Source organism: Ovis canadensis, chromosome 3 (genome assembly GCF_042477335.2).
Source record: "Ovis canadensis isolate MfBH-ARS-UI-01 breed Bighorn chromosome 3, ARS-UI_OviCan_v2, whole genome shotgun sequence".
NCBI classification, from domain to species: Eukaryota; Metazoa; Chordata; class Mammalia; order Artiodactyla; family Bovidae; genus Ovis; species Ovis canadensis.
Genome location: NC_091247.1, coordinates 127,051,621 through 127,071,243, shown reverse-complemented (window position 1 = coordinate 127,071,243; position 19,623 = coordinate 127,051,621). Strand labels below are relative to the sequence as shown.

General features: G+C 37.4%; 1 protein-coding gene across 1 annotated transcript in view; it reads right to left on the bottom strand.

Moving 5' to 3' along the window:
• The window catches only part of LRRIQ1 (leucine rich repeats and IQ motif containing 1), a 229,163-nt gene that overhangs the window by 111,427 nt on the left and 98,113 nt on the right, over positions 1–19,623 (bottom strand). Inside the window, exons 15-17 of the mRNA XM_069584152.1 lie at positions 18,090–18,269; positions 13,066–13,515; positions 8,319–8,529 (exon numbers count right to left, since the gene is read on the bottom strand). Coding sequence (XP_069440253.1) covers positions 8,319–8,529; positions 13,066–13,515; positions 18,090–18,269 — 841 coding nt within the window. The remainder of the gene's footprint in view (positions 1–8,318; positions 8,530–13,065; positions 13,516–18,089; positions 18,270–19,623) is intronic.

The window sequence follows — 19,623 nt, the reverse complement described above, 5'->3', positions numbered from 1 at the left end:
GCTTAGATTTGAATCTGGAATTGTGCACATGCTTAAGAAAATTGTAACAAATAAATATGAAATAAAAGAAACTCCTGAAAAAATATATAAAGAGATTTTATGCTATGGGCATAACCACACAGCAGTTATTTAAAGCGACTCTGAAATAGATTTATTTGGCTATACTCTTAGTGAAATGCAGTCAAAAGGTAAATTTAATTACAAAAGTTACCTTAAATATATTTTAGTAATCGTATTGTTGGCAATAATACTGGTGTTGTTATTCTGTAAAATATATATATTGAGAAGAGGAATATACAAACAGATAATTGCCAGAACGTATATGACAATAGAAGTGACACGCAGTCTCTGCGACAACCAGCCTAGTAGGCCAAATCTCCGCAACAACTAGCCAAGAATGGTTAAGACTTGGTCAATGACTGCCAGCTTCTCTATTTTTGTTCCCATTTCGATCTCAGGATCAAGTGGACCAATAAGAGACAGCCAAACATACTTCCCCAACCAATCATATAAGATGCCCCATTTCTGGTTGGCCAAGGGCGTATGCATGTGTGCGTGTGCGTGTGTGCAGGTGTGTTTTTATGCACACATGCACTTACACAGTGGAAACAAGGACTGCATAAATGAGAAAGAAACAGACTATGGCAAGGGAGTCAGCCATCATTAGTTGCCTCTGGCATAGACTCAAAGGTAAAGAAGGCTGTGGGATAGATGTATATACATTTATACACAGTGATGAATACATGATTGGCACACACTAGGCTCTCGTTAAATATTATTTTCCCAATTTCTTTGTCCCCTTGTTATAAAAATTCTATTTACTTAGTTTATCAAATAAGAAAAGTGTGATATTAAACATCACTTAAAGTTTAAAATGTATAATTAATTAAATTTTTATTATTTTGCCTCTAAAGATGAATTTTGGTATAGAAAGAATATTCCAATACTTTTTAACTTGCTATGAATAAATTATAACCTCTCTGCTGCTGCTGCTGCTGCTAAATCACTTCAGTTGTGTCCAACTCTGTGCGACCCCATAGACGGCAGCCCACCAGGCTCCACCGGCCCTGGGATTCTCCAGGCCAGGGCACTGGAGTGGGTTGCCATTTCCTTCTCCAATGCATGAAAGTGAAAAGTGAAAGTGAAGTCGCTCAGTCGTGTCTGACTCTTCGCGTCCCTGTGGACTGCAGCCCACCAGGCTCCTCCGTCCCTGGGATTTTCCAGGCAAGAGTACTGGAGTGGGGTGCCATTGCCTTCTCCTATAACCTCTCAAGAGAGTTCAAAACTCTTTTGTGTGGAAAAGATCTCAATATGAATCAAGAACTTGAACAGTATTAGATGGTAGAAACAGAAGAGAGGATATCTTTGTGTAATGAGGAACATACTTAGAAGTATTGCCTAAGAAAGTGGACTTCCTCGTTTTAATTTACCCATATGGAGAAGGCAATGCAACCCACTCCAGTACTCTTGCCTGGAAAATCCCATGGACGGAGGAGTCTGGTGGGCTGCAGTCCATGGGGTCGCTAAGAGTCGGACACGACTGAGCGACTTCACTTTCACTTTTTACTTTCATGCATTGGAGAAGGAAATGGCAACCCACTCCAGTGTTCTTGCCTGGAGAATCCCAGGGATGGGGGAGCCTGGTGGGCTGCCGTTTCTGGGATCACACAGAGTCGGACACGACTGATGCAACTTAGCAGCAGCAGCATGGAGAGGACCATCAGCTCTCTGCCTTCGCTTTTAGTCTCATGCAGCTGGGTTGTTATAGACCAGGGTATGTCATGGACTGTGGGTATGTCATGTACTGCGGGTGACTGACATAGGGAATCTAGTTACCTTAGGGGAAAACAAACTATTTTTCTTTTCTTCCTCTTGTTTAAGTCTGTTTGGGCTGCAGTAAGAAAAGTACCATACACTTGGTGACTTACACAACAAATGTTTATTTCTTCTAATTCTAGAGAAGGCTAGGAGTCTAAGGCACTGAAAAATTTATTGTCTGGAGAGACCAAGTTTCTTAGTTCACAGATGGCTCTATTCTCACTGTGTCCTCAGATGTTAGCAGGTACTAGAGAGCTCTCTGGGCTCTCTTCTATAAGGGCACTAATCCCACTCATAGGAGCCACCATCATGACATATTCACCCCCAAAAGACCCCATCTCCAAATACCAACAAAATGGAGATAAAATTTCAACTTAGGAATATCGTGGAGAATATAAACAGTCAACAGAACCCTTCATTTGGGGATTTTTTTTAAAACTCCTCTTTTATGATTCTTTTATCTGGCATTTACGCTGTCTTGGTTGCTAGCTACCTTTCAAAATGCTTTGCCTCAACATGGCAAATGGGCCTGTGATTTCTTCCTGTTAGGGCGGTATCCCAGTAGGGAGGTACCCTTCATATCCCTTCCTCCCTGATCTTGCGCTAACAAAGTAAAGAGCATTAGGGAAACATGTTTTCTTTCCCTGGATTCTCTCTCTCTCTCTCTCTCTCTCTCTCTCTCTCTCTCTTTTTTTGGTTACATCATCTACTCTTCTTCAGTTATCTCTTTTCAACATCCCCTTTTTCCTTATACCATTAAGATATCAAGATTAGATGCAGTTCTAGGGAAAAGAGTGTATAAGGAGAATTCTTTAATACAGACCTTCAATGACAAGAGTGAAAGGACTGATTCATCATGTCTCACAGTGGATCCAGCCTAACTTCTCAGAGATAGGACTTCTGCAGAGCTCTAAACTGTATTTTTCTGCTGTGGCACCTATAAATACCGCCCTCCTGCATCAGTGGAGGGTCAGAAATTCAAGTCCCAGCCATGGGAAATAAAGGTAATATAAATGTGTGATCAGTGTTCAGATTCTTCTTCTAACTTATTTATTCATGTAAGGTTTCTACTTTTTTCCCATAGTCATTCATCTATAATAAATTAATCTTTCTTTCTCACATATTCAAATCAATTCCCTGGCCACAGTCCTATTTATATTAGATACACTTGACATCTTTTTCTTCTCTATGAGTGATAGTTGCTCAGTCGTGTCCAACTCTTTGAGACCCCATGGACTGGAGCCCACCAGACTTCTCTGTCCAAGGGATTCTCTAGGCAAGAATACTGGAGTGGGCGGCCATTTCCTCCTCCTGGGGATCTTTTTGACCCAGGGATCTAACCCGGGTCTCCTTCATTGCAGCCAGACTCTTTGCAGTCTGAGCTACAGAAAAAAGGGACCATACTAAAAAGTGCAAGGGAAGCTAGAATACCTAGGCTGGCTGTACACTAGGAAGAAGAGGAGGACTTGGGTTCTGGTGAGCAGTGAGCAGTCTCCACCACATCCTTCTTGAATCTTCCTTTTGCACCTTCTAAAGCCCAGGCTCTTTCTACTATATCACATTCTGCAAACTCACATTTATAGATGAATAGTTTAAGAAACTAGATGATTGTACTGAGGAGAAAAGAAAATGAAGTTGAGTTGACTTCAATGATTTTAAGTACCATGATGTAAATCAGGAGAGACTTATTCTAAGTTGTAAAGAAAGACTGAATTATGCTTACTTTTGTTACAGACACAAACTTAACAGAAGGACATTCAACAGATGTAGTCACTGAGCTAGACTGTTTCATCAAATAATGAACTTTACTTTATTGAATAGAATGAAGCAAACATTCACCATCAATGCTGAAAAATGTATTGCTCATCCACTGATGAGAGGAGGAAGTTTGAACTGCATAACATTTTCATTCCTCATGCAATAGAACAGTATTGTGAGACCATAACTGAGGTTCATTTCTTTCCCTCAGAGCTTCCTTGAATCCACGACGCTCCCTCCCCTCCCAAGCCATTCAGGCTTCAGCAACAGCTTTGTCTATGCATTGCTCTGAGGAATGCAGCCAAGAAAAATTAAGTCAACTAAAATACTAAATGTATTCATTAGGACTATAGCAGACACAATTCTCTTAAAAAACTATGTCTTTAATAATGAAAACCAGCAACTTAGTTATAAGGCTATTTTTTTTTTTCAGTTGCTTATGCCAATACCTTGTAGGCATCTCTAACTCTTCCCTGTCTTTCAGAATCACATCACCACATACTAATATCACTAGGTATACCTTCAAAGTGTATATATATATATATATATATATATTTATGCCCTCTATATAAATCAACATATATTCTGGAATGCAACTTTCTCACCACTTCTGCACTGCTCTGGTCCATGCCACCATTATCTACTATTCGGATTACTGCAATAGCTTCCTGATTTCGCTGCTTCTGCTATAGCCTTCCTAGAGTATTGTCACAACCCAAGTAACTTTGGTCACGTGAGTCCACTGCTCAGATTCCTGTAATATCTTCCCATGTCATTCAGAGTAAAAGCCAAAGTCTTCACAGTGATTTACGATTTATGAGTCCTACTCTTCTCCCTTCACCCCTCTGCCGTCACAGGGCTTCCTCCTGCTCTATAAACACTGTGAGTATGCTCCCAGAACAATGTCTTCAAATCTGATGTTTCCCTGCCTGAAATATTCTTCCCCTACATACCTAATGGTTTATCTCTTGCTGCACTGTCACCTTTTTTGGTCTTCCACATCTATTCTGTCTAAAATGATTAATCTTCCTTAGAAACTCCTATCCCGCTTCCCTGATTTATTTTCCCCTTAGTACTTATCACTGTCTAATACACTTATCTTACTTATCTGCACATCCCAGCAGGATATAAGCTAGTAAAATTTTTGTGCCAATAGAGTAATATTTACTCTAAATGAGTGAATAAAGGGAAGCTACATTTTTGGTTACTAGCATTCAATTAAGGTGCAGCACCATAAATTTCCAGACTTTATTTTAAATATTTAATTTGTTGTCGTTTTCCACCAGGACACAAACTCTAAGAGGGAAGAGATCTTGTATGCTTTGTTCCTAGTTGTATTTCTTAAACCTAAAACAGTGCTTGACAACAGTATGTTCTAAAAAGTATTTGATGAGTGAATAAATAAAGGATGAACGTGATCAGATTGAACTTCATTTTGAAATTTGGTCTTGGTGAGGTTTTGAATTTTTAAGTTAAACAAGTTAAGTTAAAAGACTTTACCAATTAAGATGGGCTTTCCCAGGTGGCTCAGTGGTAAAGAATCCACCTACCAATGCAAGAGATGCTGGAGATGCAGATTCCATCCCTGGGTTGGGAAGATGCCCTGGAGGAGGAAATGGCACCTCACTCCAGTATTTTTGCTTGGAGAATCCCATGGACAGAGGAGCCTGGTGAACTACAGTCTATGGGGTCGCAAAGAGTCAGACACGATTTAGTGACTGAGCACACACACAACAATTATTTTAGTAGATTTGTACATGCTTCAGTTGTTCCATGTCCAGTTCTAACTGTTGCTTCCTGACCTGCATACAGGTTTCTCAAGAGATAGGTCAGGTGGTCTGGTATTCCCATCTCTTTCAGAATTTTCCACAGTTTAATGTGATCCAAACAGTCAAAGGCTTTGGCATAGTCAATAAAGCAGAAATAGATGTTTTTCTGGAACTCTCATGCTTTTTTGATGATCCAATGGATGTTGGAAATTTGATCTCAGGTTCCTCTGCCTTCTCTAAAACCAGCTTGAACAACATCTGGAAGTTCATGGTTCACGTGTTGCTGAATCCTGGCTTGCAGAATTTTGAGCATTACTTTGCTAGTGTGTGAGATGAGTGCAATTGTGCAGTAGTTTGAGCATTCTTTGGCATTGCCTATCTAAAGGATTGGAATGAAAACTGACCTTTTCCAGTCCTGTGGCCACTGCTGAGTTTTCCAAATTGGCTGGCATATTGAGTGCAGCACTGTAACAGCATCTTTTAGGATTTGAAATAGCTCAACTGGAATTACATCACCTCTAGTAACTTTGTTCGTAGTGATGCTTTCTAAGGCCCACTTGACTTCACATTCCAGGATGTCTGGCTCTAGGTAAGTGATGGCACCATTGTGATTATCTGGATCGTGATCTTTTTTATACAGATCTTTTGTGTATTCAGGCCACCTCTTCTTAATATTTTCTGCTTCTGTTTGTTAGGGCCATACCATTTCTGTCCTTTATTGAGCTCATCTCTGCATGGAATGTTCCCTTGGTATCTCTAATTTTCTTGAAGAGATGTCTAGACTTTCCCATTCTATTGTTTTCCTCTATTTCTTTGCACTGATCACTGAGGAAAGCTTTCTTATCTCTCCTTGTTATTCTTTGGAACTCTGCATTCAAATGGGTATACCTTTCCTTTTCTCCTTTGCTTTTCACTTCTCTTCTTTTCACAGCTATTTGTAAGGCTTCCCCAGACAGACATTTTCATTTTTTTAATTTCTTTTTCTTGGGGATGGTCTTGTTCCCTGTCTCCTGTCAGTGTCACGAACCTCTGTCCATAGTTCATCAGGCACTCTGTCTATCAGGCCTAGTCCCTTAAATCTACTTCTCAATTCCACTGTATAGTCCTAAGGGATTTGATTTAGGTCATACCTGTATGGTCTAGTTGTTTTCCCCACTTTCTTCAATTTAAGTCTGAATCTGGCAATAAGGAGTTCCTGATCTGAGCCACAATCAGCCCCCAGTCTTGTTTTTGCTGATTTTATAGAGCTTCTTCATCTTTGGCTGCAAAGAGTATAATCAATCTGATTTCGGTGTTGACCATCTGGTGATGTCCATGTGTAGAGTCTTCTGTTGTGTTGTTGGAAGAGGGTATTTGCTATGACCAGTGCATTCTCTTGGCAAAACTCTATTGGCCTTTGCCCTGCTTCATTCTGTACCCCAAGGCCAAATTTGCCTGTTACTCCAGGTGTTTCTTGACTTTCTACTTTTACATTCCAGTCCCCTATAATGAAAAGGATATCTTTTTTGGGTGTTAATTCTAGAAGGTCTTGTAGGTCTTCATAGAACCATTCAACTTCAGCTTCTTCAGCATTACTGGTCAGGGCATAGACTTGGATTACTGTGATATTGAATGGTTTGCTTTGGAGATGAACAGAGATCATTCTGTTGTTTTTGAGACTGCATCCAACTGGACATGGAACAACAAACTGGTTCCAAATAGGAAAAGGAGTACCTCAGGGCTGTATACTATCTCTGTGCTTATTTAACTTATATACAGAGTACATCATGAGAAATGCTGGGCTGGATGAAGCACAAGCTGGAATCAAGATTGCTGGGAGAAATATCAATCACCTCAGATATGCAGGTGATACCGCCCTTATGGCAGAAAGTGAATAAGAACTAAAGAGCCTCTTGATGAAAGTGAAAGAGAAGAGTGAAAAAGGTGGCCTAAAGCTCAACATTCAGAAAACAAAGATCATGGCATCCAGTCCCATTACTCCATGGCAAATAGATAGGGGAAACAGCGGAAACAGTGACAGATTTTTTTTTTTTTGGCTCCAAAATCACTGCAGATGGTGATTGTAACCATGAAATAAAGAGACACTTACTCCTTGGAAGAAAAGTTATGACCAAACAAGACAGCATATTAAAAAGCAGAGACATTACTTTGCCAACAAAGGTCCGTATAGTCAAGGCTATGGTTTTTCCAGTAGTCATGTATGGATGTGAGAGTTGAACTATAAAGAAAGCTGAGCAATGAAGAACTGATGCTTTTGAACTTTGGTGTTAGAGAAGACTCTTGAGAGTCCCTTGGACTGCAAGGAGATCTAACCAGTCCATCCTAAAGGAAATCACTCCTGAATATTCAGTGGAAGGACTGATGTTGAAGCTGAAACTCCAATACTTTGGCCACCTGATGTGAAGAGCTGACTCATTGGAAAAGACTCTGATGCTGAGAAAGATTGAAGGCGGGAGGAGAAGGGGACGACAGAGGATAAGATGGTTGGATGGCATCACCGACTCAATGGACATGAGTTTGAGTAAACTCTGGGAGTTAGTGATGGACAGGGAGGCCTGGCATGCTGCAGTCCATGGGGTCCCAAAGAGTCAGACACAACTGAGCAACTGAACTGAACTGAAACATGCTTCTAGAAATAGCTCTAGATGAGACCAAGAGAGACTGCTTTGACTAATCAAATGTTAGCCTATGTGATGAATGCCACATCGGAGCCCAAGTTTTAATATGATTGTGCGGTTCAGCTTGACCATAAGAATTTACAAATTACAGACTTACTTCTTCAGCCTAGATGCCAAGTAGAAGCACAGTCAACATGCAGGCACCTGCAGCGTCCGTGTCACATGAGTAAGAAATAAATCAAGGTATCTATAAATTGCTATGATTCAGGGATTGCCTGTTATACAGAATAACCCAGTGAAGGAAAACTAACACATCTCTCAAGATGAATTGTTTCACCCAAAGACTAAAACTAACCTGAATAAGAATAGCAGCCTTCTCCTTCTGTTCTTGGATATTCACGGTATTTTTAATTTTTTCTTTCTTTAAAACTGTTTGGTTTTCGATGCAAGAATTTGGCTGGGATGTCAGGGGTCCTATTGTAGTAGGGTGTAGCTTTGCAGGGGAATGAATCTGCCTGCGCACGATGCAACCACGCCAGTATGCCTGGATTACCATAGCCGCCATACTATTAAGAGGAGAAAAAAATTATTTTTAGTATCCATAATATACAGCTGCAGACAAGAGATCCTCATAAGCTATGTTTATTTGTAAATTAGACTATATAAAGTATTATTTTAAAATAAGACCTGCTCTTTTATTTAACTGTAGTCATAGAAGTAAAAATAATATGGACACCTTCAAATATGAAGGAGAGAAATGGGCCAGTAACTTAGTGATATGAGTCCTAGGGATTTTTGTTTTTTTTAAGGAGGATGATATTACCGAGACTTTGTATGATAGTGGGAATTTGAGCCAGTAGTAAGGGGGAAAAAGTGATGATGCAAAGAGGAGGACAAAGGCAGGAGTCAGTGTTGAGTTGGCAAGAGAGGATGGGATCTTGTTCACAGTGGGGAGATTAGGTTTTGAGAGGAAGACAGGCCCTTCTTCATTTTCAGAGAAAGGACTCATCAGGTCTTTGTGAGCTTCATTTTCCTCACTGCCCATGGACAAATACATAAATCATTCTCTTACAAGCCCAGTAGTAAATTCTAACATTTTTCCAGTCTATGTCTATTGGCTATTATCTGGCATTCCATCAATCAACACTGTGTTTTCCCCATATCCCCATAAGCTGCCCAGCAACAATAGCAAAAATTAAACAGCAATGTAAGTAACAGAAATATCATCAAGGTACATCGTATAGTCAAAGTGCTAACTATTATCTTAATTGCTTTTCAGACCCTTGAGTCCAGTTTTAAAAGACATATAAAGGAGAGGTGACTGCTGCACATTCACTTTCCCAGGCTCCCTTGAAAGAGTTGTCAATAATTTTATAATTGCAGAGCCCAAAGAAATGTTTTCATTTCAAACAAAGTGAGTGTAAGGCAAAGTGGAATTAAGCAATAAACTGCCAGAAATGATGGCTTCCGAGGTGGTGCTTGTGGTAAAGAATCCACCTGCCAATGCAGGAAACTTAAGAAATGTGGATTTGATCCCTGGGTCAGGATGATCCATTGGAGGAGGACATGGCAACCCACTCCACCCACTCCATTATTCTTGCCTGAAGAATCCCCATGGACAGAGGAGCCTGGTGGGCTACGGTCCATAGGGTCATAAAGAGTTGGGCACAAATGAAGCAACTCAGCATGCATGCAATATGGAATGAAGTAATCATTTTCTGTTGTTATGAATATTGTTATCAGCATCACCACCATTTTATGTAAAGCCTGTGGAAATCTTCAATCTATTTTGCTATGAATTTAAATTAGTGGATAAAACTTTCTGTCTTAAACTACTTGTACTCATGATATGAAGAAAAACCACATTTCAACAAAACATTTCCTCCTTCTAGGGTAAATGGTGCTCTTGCTCTTGCGTACTAAGTCATGTCTGACTCTTGGTGATCCCATGGATGATAGCCTGCCAGCCTCCGCTGTCCATGGAGTTTTCCAGGCAAAAATACCAGGGTAAATAGAACTTAGTAAATTTTGCTATGGAATTAATTCACATTTGATCATTCAGCCATCCAAAGCATGCTTAGGAAACAACAGCACAACTGATGATGAATCTTCCTGAAACACTGAATGGCAAGCTTCAGCAAGTGGGCATACATTAATTCATTCCTTCATCTTTTGGACAAAAATGAGTTAACAAATTTGAAAAAGAGTAGATATATATATATGTGTATAACTGAATCACTTTGCTGTACACTTGAACTAACATAGCACTGTTAATTAAATATGCTGCAACATAAAATAATTTTTAAAAAAGATTAAAAAATGAGTTAAGGACTTTTATGGCACAATAATACCAATGCATATTTGGGTTATAAAGAAAAAAAATCTGAAAACATAATTGCAATATATAACTGGTAAAGAATGAAAAGTTGTTTAAAACAAAAGATAGAAAGATTAGTAAAAAACACATTTAACCTGAAACAGTGCCTTATATTTCTCTACAGATACATACAAGTTTCACGGACTGTAATCCTGAGTTTCTTATAAAGCTGACCAGTCATGTAGCACTTGAATTCCTCAGCCCACTATCTTTAAAATTTCCCAGAGAGAAAATAAAAAGGTATATGAGGAGTATTTTCCACAGTGACACGAACACTGGGACTGCTTTTCACCACACAGAAAGCAGGAAAAGGTAAAGAAGCTGACTTAGGGCTGCCTGAATGTTAGGTGCCCTCCGTGTTGGGAAAAGAAGCTCATATTATTACTATCACCAGCATCATTTTTTTTTTTTTAGTAAAAAACAATGATGCTACAATGCCCTTAGCACAGGAACATGTGAAAAGTATGCTTAGGAAACAACAGCACAACTGATGATGAATCTTCCTGAAACACTGAATGGCAAGCTTCAGCAAGTGGGCACACATTTTCTTTTCTCTTTATTCTTTGGGTCTTTGGTTTGTCTATATTTTCAGTTCCTCATCCTTTCTTATTATTATTTGGCAATTTTATTTACCATGAATAAACAACTCAATGCTATTTATCTGAAATTTCAATAGACAATGTCTGGAGTGTTTACAGCTAACAGGATTCAAACAGGTAATATCTAGGGTACCCTGGCTGAAACTATCCCAAAACATACCAATATACTTGGCATACTGAATATTTTAGTGAAACTGAAAGTCGCTCAGTCATTTTCTGACCATTTGTGACCCCATGGACTATACAGTCCATAGCATTCTCCAGGCCAGAATACTGGAGTGGGTAGCCTTTCCCTTCTCCAGGGAATCTTTCCAACCCAGGGATCAAATCCAGGTCTCCCACAAGGCAGGTGGATTCTTTACCAGCTGAGCCACAAGGAAGCCCAAGGATACTGGAGAAGGTAGCCTATCCCTTCTCCAGTGGGTCTTCCTGACCCAGGAATTGAACTGTGGTCTCCTGCATTGTATGTAGATTCTTTACCAACTGAGCTACCAGAGACTATTTTAAGTTCAAGGGATTTGAGAAAAGGCATGTGCAGGAAGGATTTTCTGACCCTCCCTGGAGCATGTACTAAGACCGTCATATGAGAGGTCTTTACAGTATTTTAAGAACAATGTGATTGTTTGATTTCTTATTAAAAGTTCTTTTTAATTATTTAGAGATTTCTACTGCTGCTACTGGTTCCAAATAGGAAAAGGAGTACATCAAGGTTGTATATTGTCACCCTGCTTATTTAACTTATAAGCAGAGTACATCATGAGAAATGCTGGGCTGGAAGAAGCACAAGCTGGAATCAAGATTGCCAGGAGAAATATCAATAACCTCAGATATGCAGATGACACCACCCTTATGGCAGAAAGTGAAGAGGAACTAAAAAGCCTCTTGATGAAAGTGAAAGAGGAGAGTGAAAAAGTTGGCTTAAAGCTTAACATTCAGAAAATGAAGATCATGGCATCTGGTCCCATCACTTCATGGGATATAGATGGAGAAACAGTGGAAATAGTGTCAGACTTTATTTTTGGGGGCTCCAAAATCACTGCAGATGGCGACTGCAGCCATGAAATTAAAAGACGCTTACTCCTTGGAAGAAAAGTTATGACCAACCTAGGTAGCATATTGAAAAGCAGAGATACGACTTTGTCAACAAAGGTCCGACTAGTCAAGGCTATGGTTTTTCCTGTGGTCATGTATGGACGTGAGAGCTGGACTGTGAAGAAGGCTGAGTGCTGAAGAATTGATGCTTTTGAACTGTGGTGTTGGAGAAGACTCCTGAGAGTCCCTTGGACTGCAAGGAGATCCAACCAGTCCATTCTGAAGGAGATCAGCCCTGGGATTTCTTTGGAAGGAATGATGCTAAAGCTGAAACTCCAGTATTTTGGCCACCTCATGCGAAGAGTTGACTTATTCGAAAAAACTCTGATGCTGGGAGGGATTGAGGGCAAGAGGAAAAGGGGATGAGAGAGGATGAAATAGCTGGATGGCATCACCGACTCGATGGATGTGAGTTTGAGTGAACTCCGGCAGTTGGTGATGGACAGGGAGGCCTGGCGTGCTGCAGTTCATGGGGTCACAAAGAGTCAGACACGACTGAGAGACTGAACTGAACGGAACTGCTGCTAAGTCACTTCAGTTGTGTCCGAGTCTGTGTGACCCCATAGACCGCAGCCCACCAGGCTCCCCCTTCCCTGGGATTCTCCAGGCAAGAATACTGGAGTGGTTTGCCATTTCCTTCTCCAGTGTATGAAAGTGAAAAGTGAAAGTGAAGTCACTCAGTCGTGTCCGATTCTTAGCAACTCCGTGGACTGCAGCCTACCAGGCTCCTCCGTCCATGGGATTTCCCAGGCAAGAGTACTGGAGTGGGGTGCCATTGCCTTCTCCGATTTACAGATTAGAAGGCAAAAGGAATAATTTCACAGTTACTCATCTTCAATTAAATAATACTAGTTGCTTAAATAAGAACCTGCCAAAATTCAACCAAATTAATCTGTACTGTATTTAATAATCTGTGCATAACATAAAACATAAGGAAATGAACATGAAATACGATATGATTTAAATCCTTTACCAAATCATCCATAAAAACAATAAAACATAATGGTAAAAGAAAAATGACCTATAAAACTTACATTTTTTCGTGATGTTCGGTATTCTGGCAGTTCTCCAGTAGAAACCTTGTCCTTACTGTTTCAATGAACGGTATTCTTTTGCTGGGGAAACTGCTTGTCTTGCTGTCTTCTCTTTTCTGGTCTACTATTTCCCCCTGATTTCTTTCTTTAGTATCTTCACATAAGGAGGGGTTGGTTGATGAGGAATGACTAGGGCCAGAGTCCATCCATTTCTGAGAAATATCTGGTAAGTTCAGTTTATATTCATTTGCAAAAGAGTTAAGAACTCTATTTTGCTGTATGCTGTCACTGTGTGTAGGGGGCAAATGATTTTGCTGGGCTTCTAATTCACCTCTCCTGGTGATACTTACATCCCCATGTTCATGTACACATCGACATTCATTACTAAGTGTCATCAAGTTCTTAAAATAATAGCAGAGATTTTGTGCAACATCCAAGGTGAATATATTTCTGAGCAAATAAATAATGAGGACATTTAATAAAAAGAATTATATCAGCAAATGGTTACACCTGTACAGATTTTGAAAATATCCCTGTGTGGCCTGCTATGAATATTAAATTTTACTGCAAAATTCATTTAAACTTGATTTCTGATTGTTTTTTGTAAAAACTGATCTCATTACTCAGAAAAAGTGAAAATACATCTGTAGTTCATTTCAATCCATTAATCCAGATAAAACATCTGGAAGTTTTAGAATCACTTTTATCCTAGGTATTTTTGGTACAAGTGAATGAGAAAAATCCATGCTTTTACTGCCATAAACACGAGAAATCATGGCTGCCTAAATTTGGAGATGTTATTTATGAAACAAGATTAAAAGCACTTTGTAAACTGACTTTTGCCATGCAAAATATTTGTATTGGACATTTAAACAAATAACTTACATTATGGGAAAGTTTTTATTTCCATTTTTCTCTGGAAAAAAAAATCTGTTGCAAAGATAATTCAAATACTTTAAGACATAAATGCCTGTGATTCTCCTGAATAATTGTTGGATTTAAGTATTCCAAACAAAATGAAAGTTATATTTCCTAAAATGTAAAGATAGACACTTCCTATGTTTACAAATGGAGACATTAGCATAGATTCCTCTAATATATGTTAATATATCCTTTTTGTTGGTGAATAATGCAGAAAAAGTTCACTTCAATATTGGATGTCAACTGTTTATGGTTAAGTGTTGAATTCACCACCATTTATGATCTAACATAAAAATGGTCAATTTCCAATTCTAAAGTGACACTTAATTGCAATAGGAGTAAATTCTTAACAATAACTGTGAATCTAAATTTCAACACGAAGGTTAAGAGTCATCTTTACATAAAAATCGTAGGTTACCATACATACACAAGGAGATATCAATTTAGATTTACAAAAATACAAATGTAAAACAAGCTAAAAAGTAAACTATCCATAACAATTGGAATTACTTTTAAAGCTGTAAGATTTGCTTATAATCTGAATAGGCTATATAAAAAAAAATTATTTATTTTTTCACTATGAGCTATATTTCTTTTATTTTTTTAAAATTATGCATGTGTGTAAAATATGTATATGTAAAGTAAGCTTACATACATGATACAAAGATACAAAAGCAGATACAATAAAAACTTATCTCTCTCCTTTTATTCAGTTACCCAGTTCCCCTCTCTGAAGGACAACCTGTACCCAGTTTCGTGGCAATTCTTCTAAAATAAAATCCATGCGTTTGCCAACATACATGTATAAATTTCCCCCCTCTCTCTCCTTTCACTCAAAAGGTAATATGTCATATACTCTCTTCTGCTCCTTGAATTTTCACTCTCGAAGATTGTTCCAAATCCATCATATAAAAATCATCACTCTAGCTACTGTCTGCATAGTACTCCACAGTACAAATATAGCATACTTCATCTAAACAGTCTGTTAATAATGAGCATTTACTAATATTTCCAAATGACAAATAGGCAGCAATAAATGTTTCATTTGTACGCATTTCCTGCTGCACATATGCAAGATTATCTGTAGAATAAAAACCTTGGTGTTAAGATGATTGGGTCAAAGTGTGAGCATTTTTAATTTTGACAGAACCAAACTACCCTCCATGAACATTTTACTGGTTTTCACTGCTAGCAGTAATGTATGAAATGGAAGCAATGTTTTTGATCAGGACCCACTTCATATTTGTACTCCAGAAGAAATAAAAAAGGACAAATATATTATTGTTACATGTTATGAATGTCATATATATTTTTATATATAGAAAATTAAAGTAAGAGCAAGCTGACAGTACATAGTAAACATTTCATAGTTTGTTGACAAGCAAAAAAAGTATCATCATGTTACAATAGAGAATTTCTAATGAAAACTGTTCAATCTTTCTATTTCTATCAATAATACTATCACTAAAAGTAATAAAGACTTATTTGTCTTTAAAACTACTTGTTCAATCACTTACAGAGTTTCCGTAATAAGGTTTACCACTGAACTGTTTAGTCCAATTTATCTTATGATCAGAAAAATCCGCACAGTGGTATTGACATTCAGTTGAGCTTAAACTTGGAACAATGAAGTAAATTTTGAATCACAAAGGGATGGTTAAGAATTCTTGAGAATTTGTTTCCTAATGTGCATGTGTGTGTGCTTAGTCACTCAGTCATTTCTGACTCTGCAACCTCATGGACCATAGCCCACCAGGGTCCTCTGTCCACGGGGATTCTCCAGACAAGAATACTGGAGTGGGTTGCCATGCCCTCCTCCAGGGGATCTTCCCAACCCAGGGATTGAACCCAGGTCTCCCACACTGCAAGTGAATTCTTTACTGTCTCAGCCACCAGGGAAGCCCTGTTTTCTAATAAAGGGGGTTTAATTACTATGTCTAATTTTGAAATTTATATCTCATATCATTGTTATGAAACTTTATAGAACAAATCACTCTAAGCTTACTTCATCAATTCTTCATGAAAATACATTTTAATCTATTTACATTACAAATATCTAGAAGTGACAATATGAGCTGGTGCCAATGCATACTTTTTCTCCTTTTTATGGATCAGTCAACTGGTTGCCATAGAAACCTTGCTGGGAGGAGAACTATCTGGTTTTACATTCATATTCCTTAAGGTTCTTACCTCCAAAACTATGTGCTTTGATTTTTCTGTATCATTGCTATCAGTTTTATAAGTTTTTAAAGCTTTTTTCATTTTATGAATAATGTATTAATACCTAGTCTTCCAGTAAAGAATTTTTATAGCACTATTAAATATTTCTTCAAGGATTTTTTCCTGAAAATAATTTTAAGGTGTATTTCCAGAATAGCTATTTGTAAATTTGAGGACTAATTAGAGCCTTGTGACATTATGATACCCATTGTTGTAATCTAATAATAAATAAGTTTTTAAAAGTCACAGTCCACTGATATATTTACTTGTTTTATGTACTATGAAACTTTTAGAAGTATCACTTAGTATTCCTCTGTTGTTATCATTGTTATTAGAAAAAAAACTTTAAATAGCAAAAACCAACTGTTACATAGGATTAGCAGTATGAAAGTACAAATAGCAAAAATTTATTATGTAATTTAGTAATTCAGTTTAGACATTTGGAAGCACATTTCATTGTTCCATTTATAATGCAGACACCATATGGAAATATAATTTTTCTTTTTAATTTGTGTTTTCTGGAGTACTATAAATTATAAAATAGAGTTTTAATATGTCAACTGTAATTCATTTATAGTAATACATTCAGGATTCATGTATCATGAATTTAGTCTCATCCCTTCATGGCAAATAGATGGGGAAACAATGGAAACAGTGACAGACTTTATTTTGGGGGGCTCCAAAATCACTGCAGATGGTGGCTGCAGCCATGAAATTAAAAGACGCTTGCTCCTTGGAAGAAAAGTTATGTCCAACCTAGATAGCATATTAAAAAGCGAGACATTACTTTGCCAACAAAGGTATGTCTAGCCAAAGCTATGGTTTTTCCAGGAGTCACATATGGATGTGAAAGTTGGACTATAAAGAAAACTGAGTGTTGAAGAATTGATGCTTTTAAACTATGGTGTTGGAGATGACTCTTGAGAGTCCCTTGGACTGCAAGGAGATCAAACTAGCCCATCATAAAGGAAATCAGCCCTGAATATTCATTGGAAGGACTGATGCTGAAGCCGAAACTCCAATACTTTGACCACATGATGCAAAAAACTGACTCACTGGAAAAGACCCTGATGCTGGGAAAGACTGAAGGCAGGAGGAGAAGGGGATGACAGAGGATGGGATGGTTGATGGCATCACTGACTCAATTCACATGAGTTTGAGTAAGCTCCAGAAGTTGGTAATGGACAGAGAAGCCTGTCATGCTGCAGTCCATGGGGTCACAAAGAGTCAGACATGAATGAGCGACTGAAGTGAACTGAATTCAGAATTCAGGGTGGGGGACAGGAAGTTCTCTTTCTTTGATATATTTTTAGGACTCTGTTCTCAGCCTCTATCCTCTGAATACATGCATGTCTTGACTGCTTTTCCCCACTATGCATCCATAATAACTTAATACATAAAAATATGTGTAATATTATTCTCTATATAATAGATATATAATAAATATTATATGTTTTATAAAACTTGACTGTTCCATCATAATGACTTAGTTAGCTAATTTTCTCTTAATGAAATCATGAATTCTTTCAGGCTAAAATGTAATACTTAGCTTCTTATGTGTCTTGTCCATCAATAATTAATGAATAAATGTATGACCGAATAATTGAATGAACAACTGAATGAATTTTTGTATGTTGTGAAGCTATCTTCACGCTTTCATTTATCTTGATCTAATTTTAGCCTTTAAAATATGCTCAAAATACAGATTATTACACTTTAAATAATAAAAGATGATGCTCATAAATTTCTTTTTTAAAGAGGAAAATATTCCTAAAACACACTGTACAAGTCCAAACAAGTAGCACTGTATTGATCAAGGAAATTTTAAATGCTATGTATAAATTGCACTATATCTTTTAATTATAAGAAGATAACAGTCTTACCTGTCTCCAGTAACATATTTTTCACTTAGTAAGTTAAATTCTCTAATTTGGGACTGACAATGTTCCAGGAAATGCTCTAATTCTAGCTGATAGTGTTCTTCAGTGTGACTTTCTGAACAAGAGGTTAGCATTTCACCATTGAGGATTCTTAGAGCAGGTAATATCTTAAGTAGAGAATGCCTATTAAAAATAGGAAAAAAATCAATAATCTTGAAAAGGAGAGTTTATATCTAAAATAATTTATGTGCCTATTATTTAAATAATATAAGCAGAGAATATATCTCTGAAACTTATTGATTTTATAGAGAAAATTCTAATTTTTAAAATTATGGTATCATGTCACATATCAAATAAGTTTCAGAGTTCTTGATACACATTTAACCATTTTCTGCTAAACCACAAATGGTAAATTCAAGCAGCAGGAAACTTGGGCTGGGAGTAGTAAATAAATGTCTCCATTATGAGAAAGAGAGTATCAGGTACACTCTTTCTAAAATAGATAATGTAACTGAAAGCTACTGTCTGTTTTAGAAGTAGGTGTGAATTCTGATCATTTCTCAGTGAAATATATTGAAAATAGGGTTAAAACAAAAAGGGTGGTGATTACTCAATATTTCATGAGTAATATTTTATATTTCTCCTTGAATCTTGATAAGGATTATATTAAACAAACTCTAAAATATGAGCATAAGTCTTTATCAATTTAAGAGATTAATGCTATGAAAAAACAGGTCAGAAAGCAAAAGCGTCTACTAAACCAAGCACTTTGAAGCACTTCCCAAGCTTTACACAAGAAAGCATGTAGGCTTCTTTTCACAAGGTTGTTTATGGTCACAGGGACAAACTAAACTTATTGAGTGAGTAAAACTTCTTACTAAAAAACTAACAGTTCCTATGAGGAAAATTATAAGTCACTGATAAAAGATACCAAAGAAGTCTACATAAATGGAAAGATGTCCTGTGGGAAAATAAATCTGTTGATAAGAAGATTCAATATTGTCAAAAGTCAGTTCTTCCCAACTTGATCTAGAGATATAACATATCTAATTAAAATATCAGCAAGATATTTTGTGAATATCAACAAAGTGATTTGAAAGTTATATAAACAGGCAAAAGAGGCAGATAGCCAACTTAATTTTGAAGAAAATTTGGAAGACTAACACTACCTGACTTCAAAATAATCTATAAAGCTACAGTAATCAAGATAATTTGGTAATGGCAAAAGAATAATCAAATAGATTGATGGAACAGAATAGAGAATGCGGAAATAGACCAACATAGTCAGTACAATGGAGAAAAGATAACACTTTTCAACTATTGGTGCTAGAGTAACTGAGCATCCCCCTGTGCAAAAGAATAAAAGAATCTAAACATCCAGATTCAGACCTCTTAAGCTTCACAGAAATTAACTCAAAATGGATTACAGACTTTAAAGCAAAATGCAAAACCCTAAAACTCCTATCAGAAAAAATATAATAAAATCCAGATGACCTTGGGTATGGTGATGACTTTTTAGATACAATACCAAAGACAT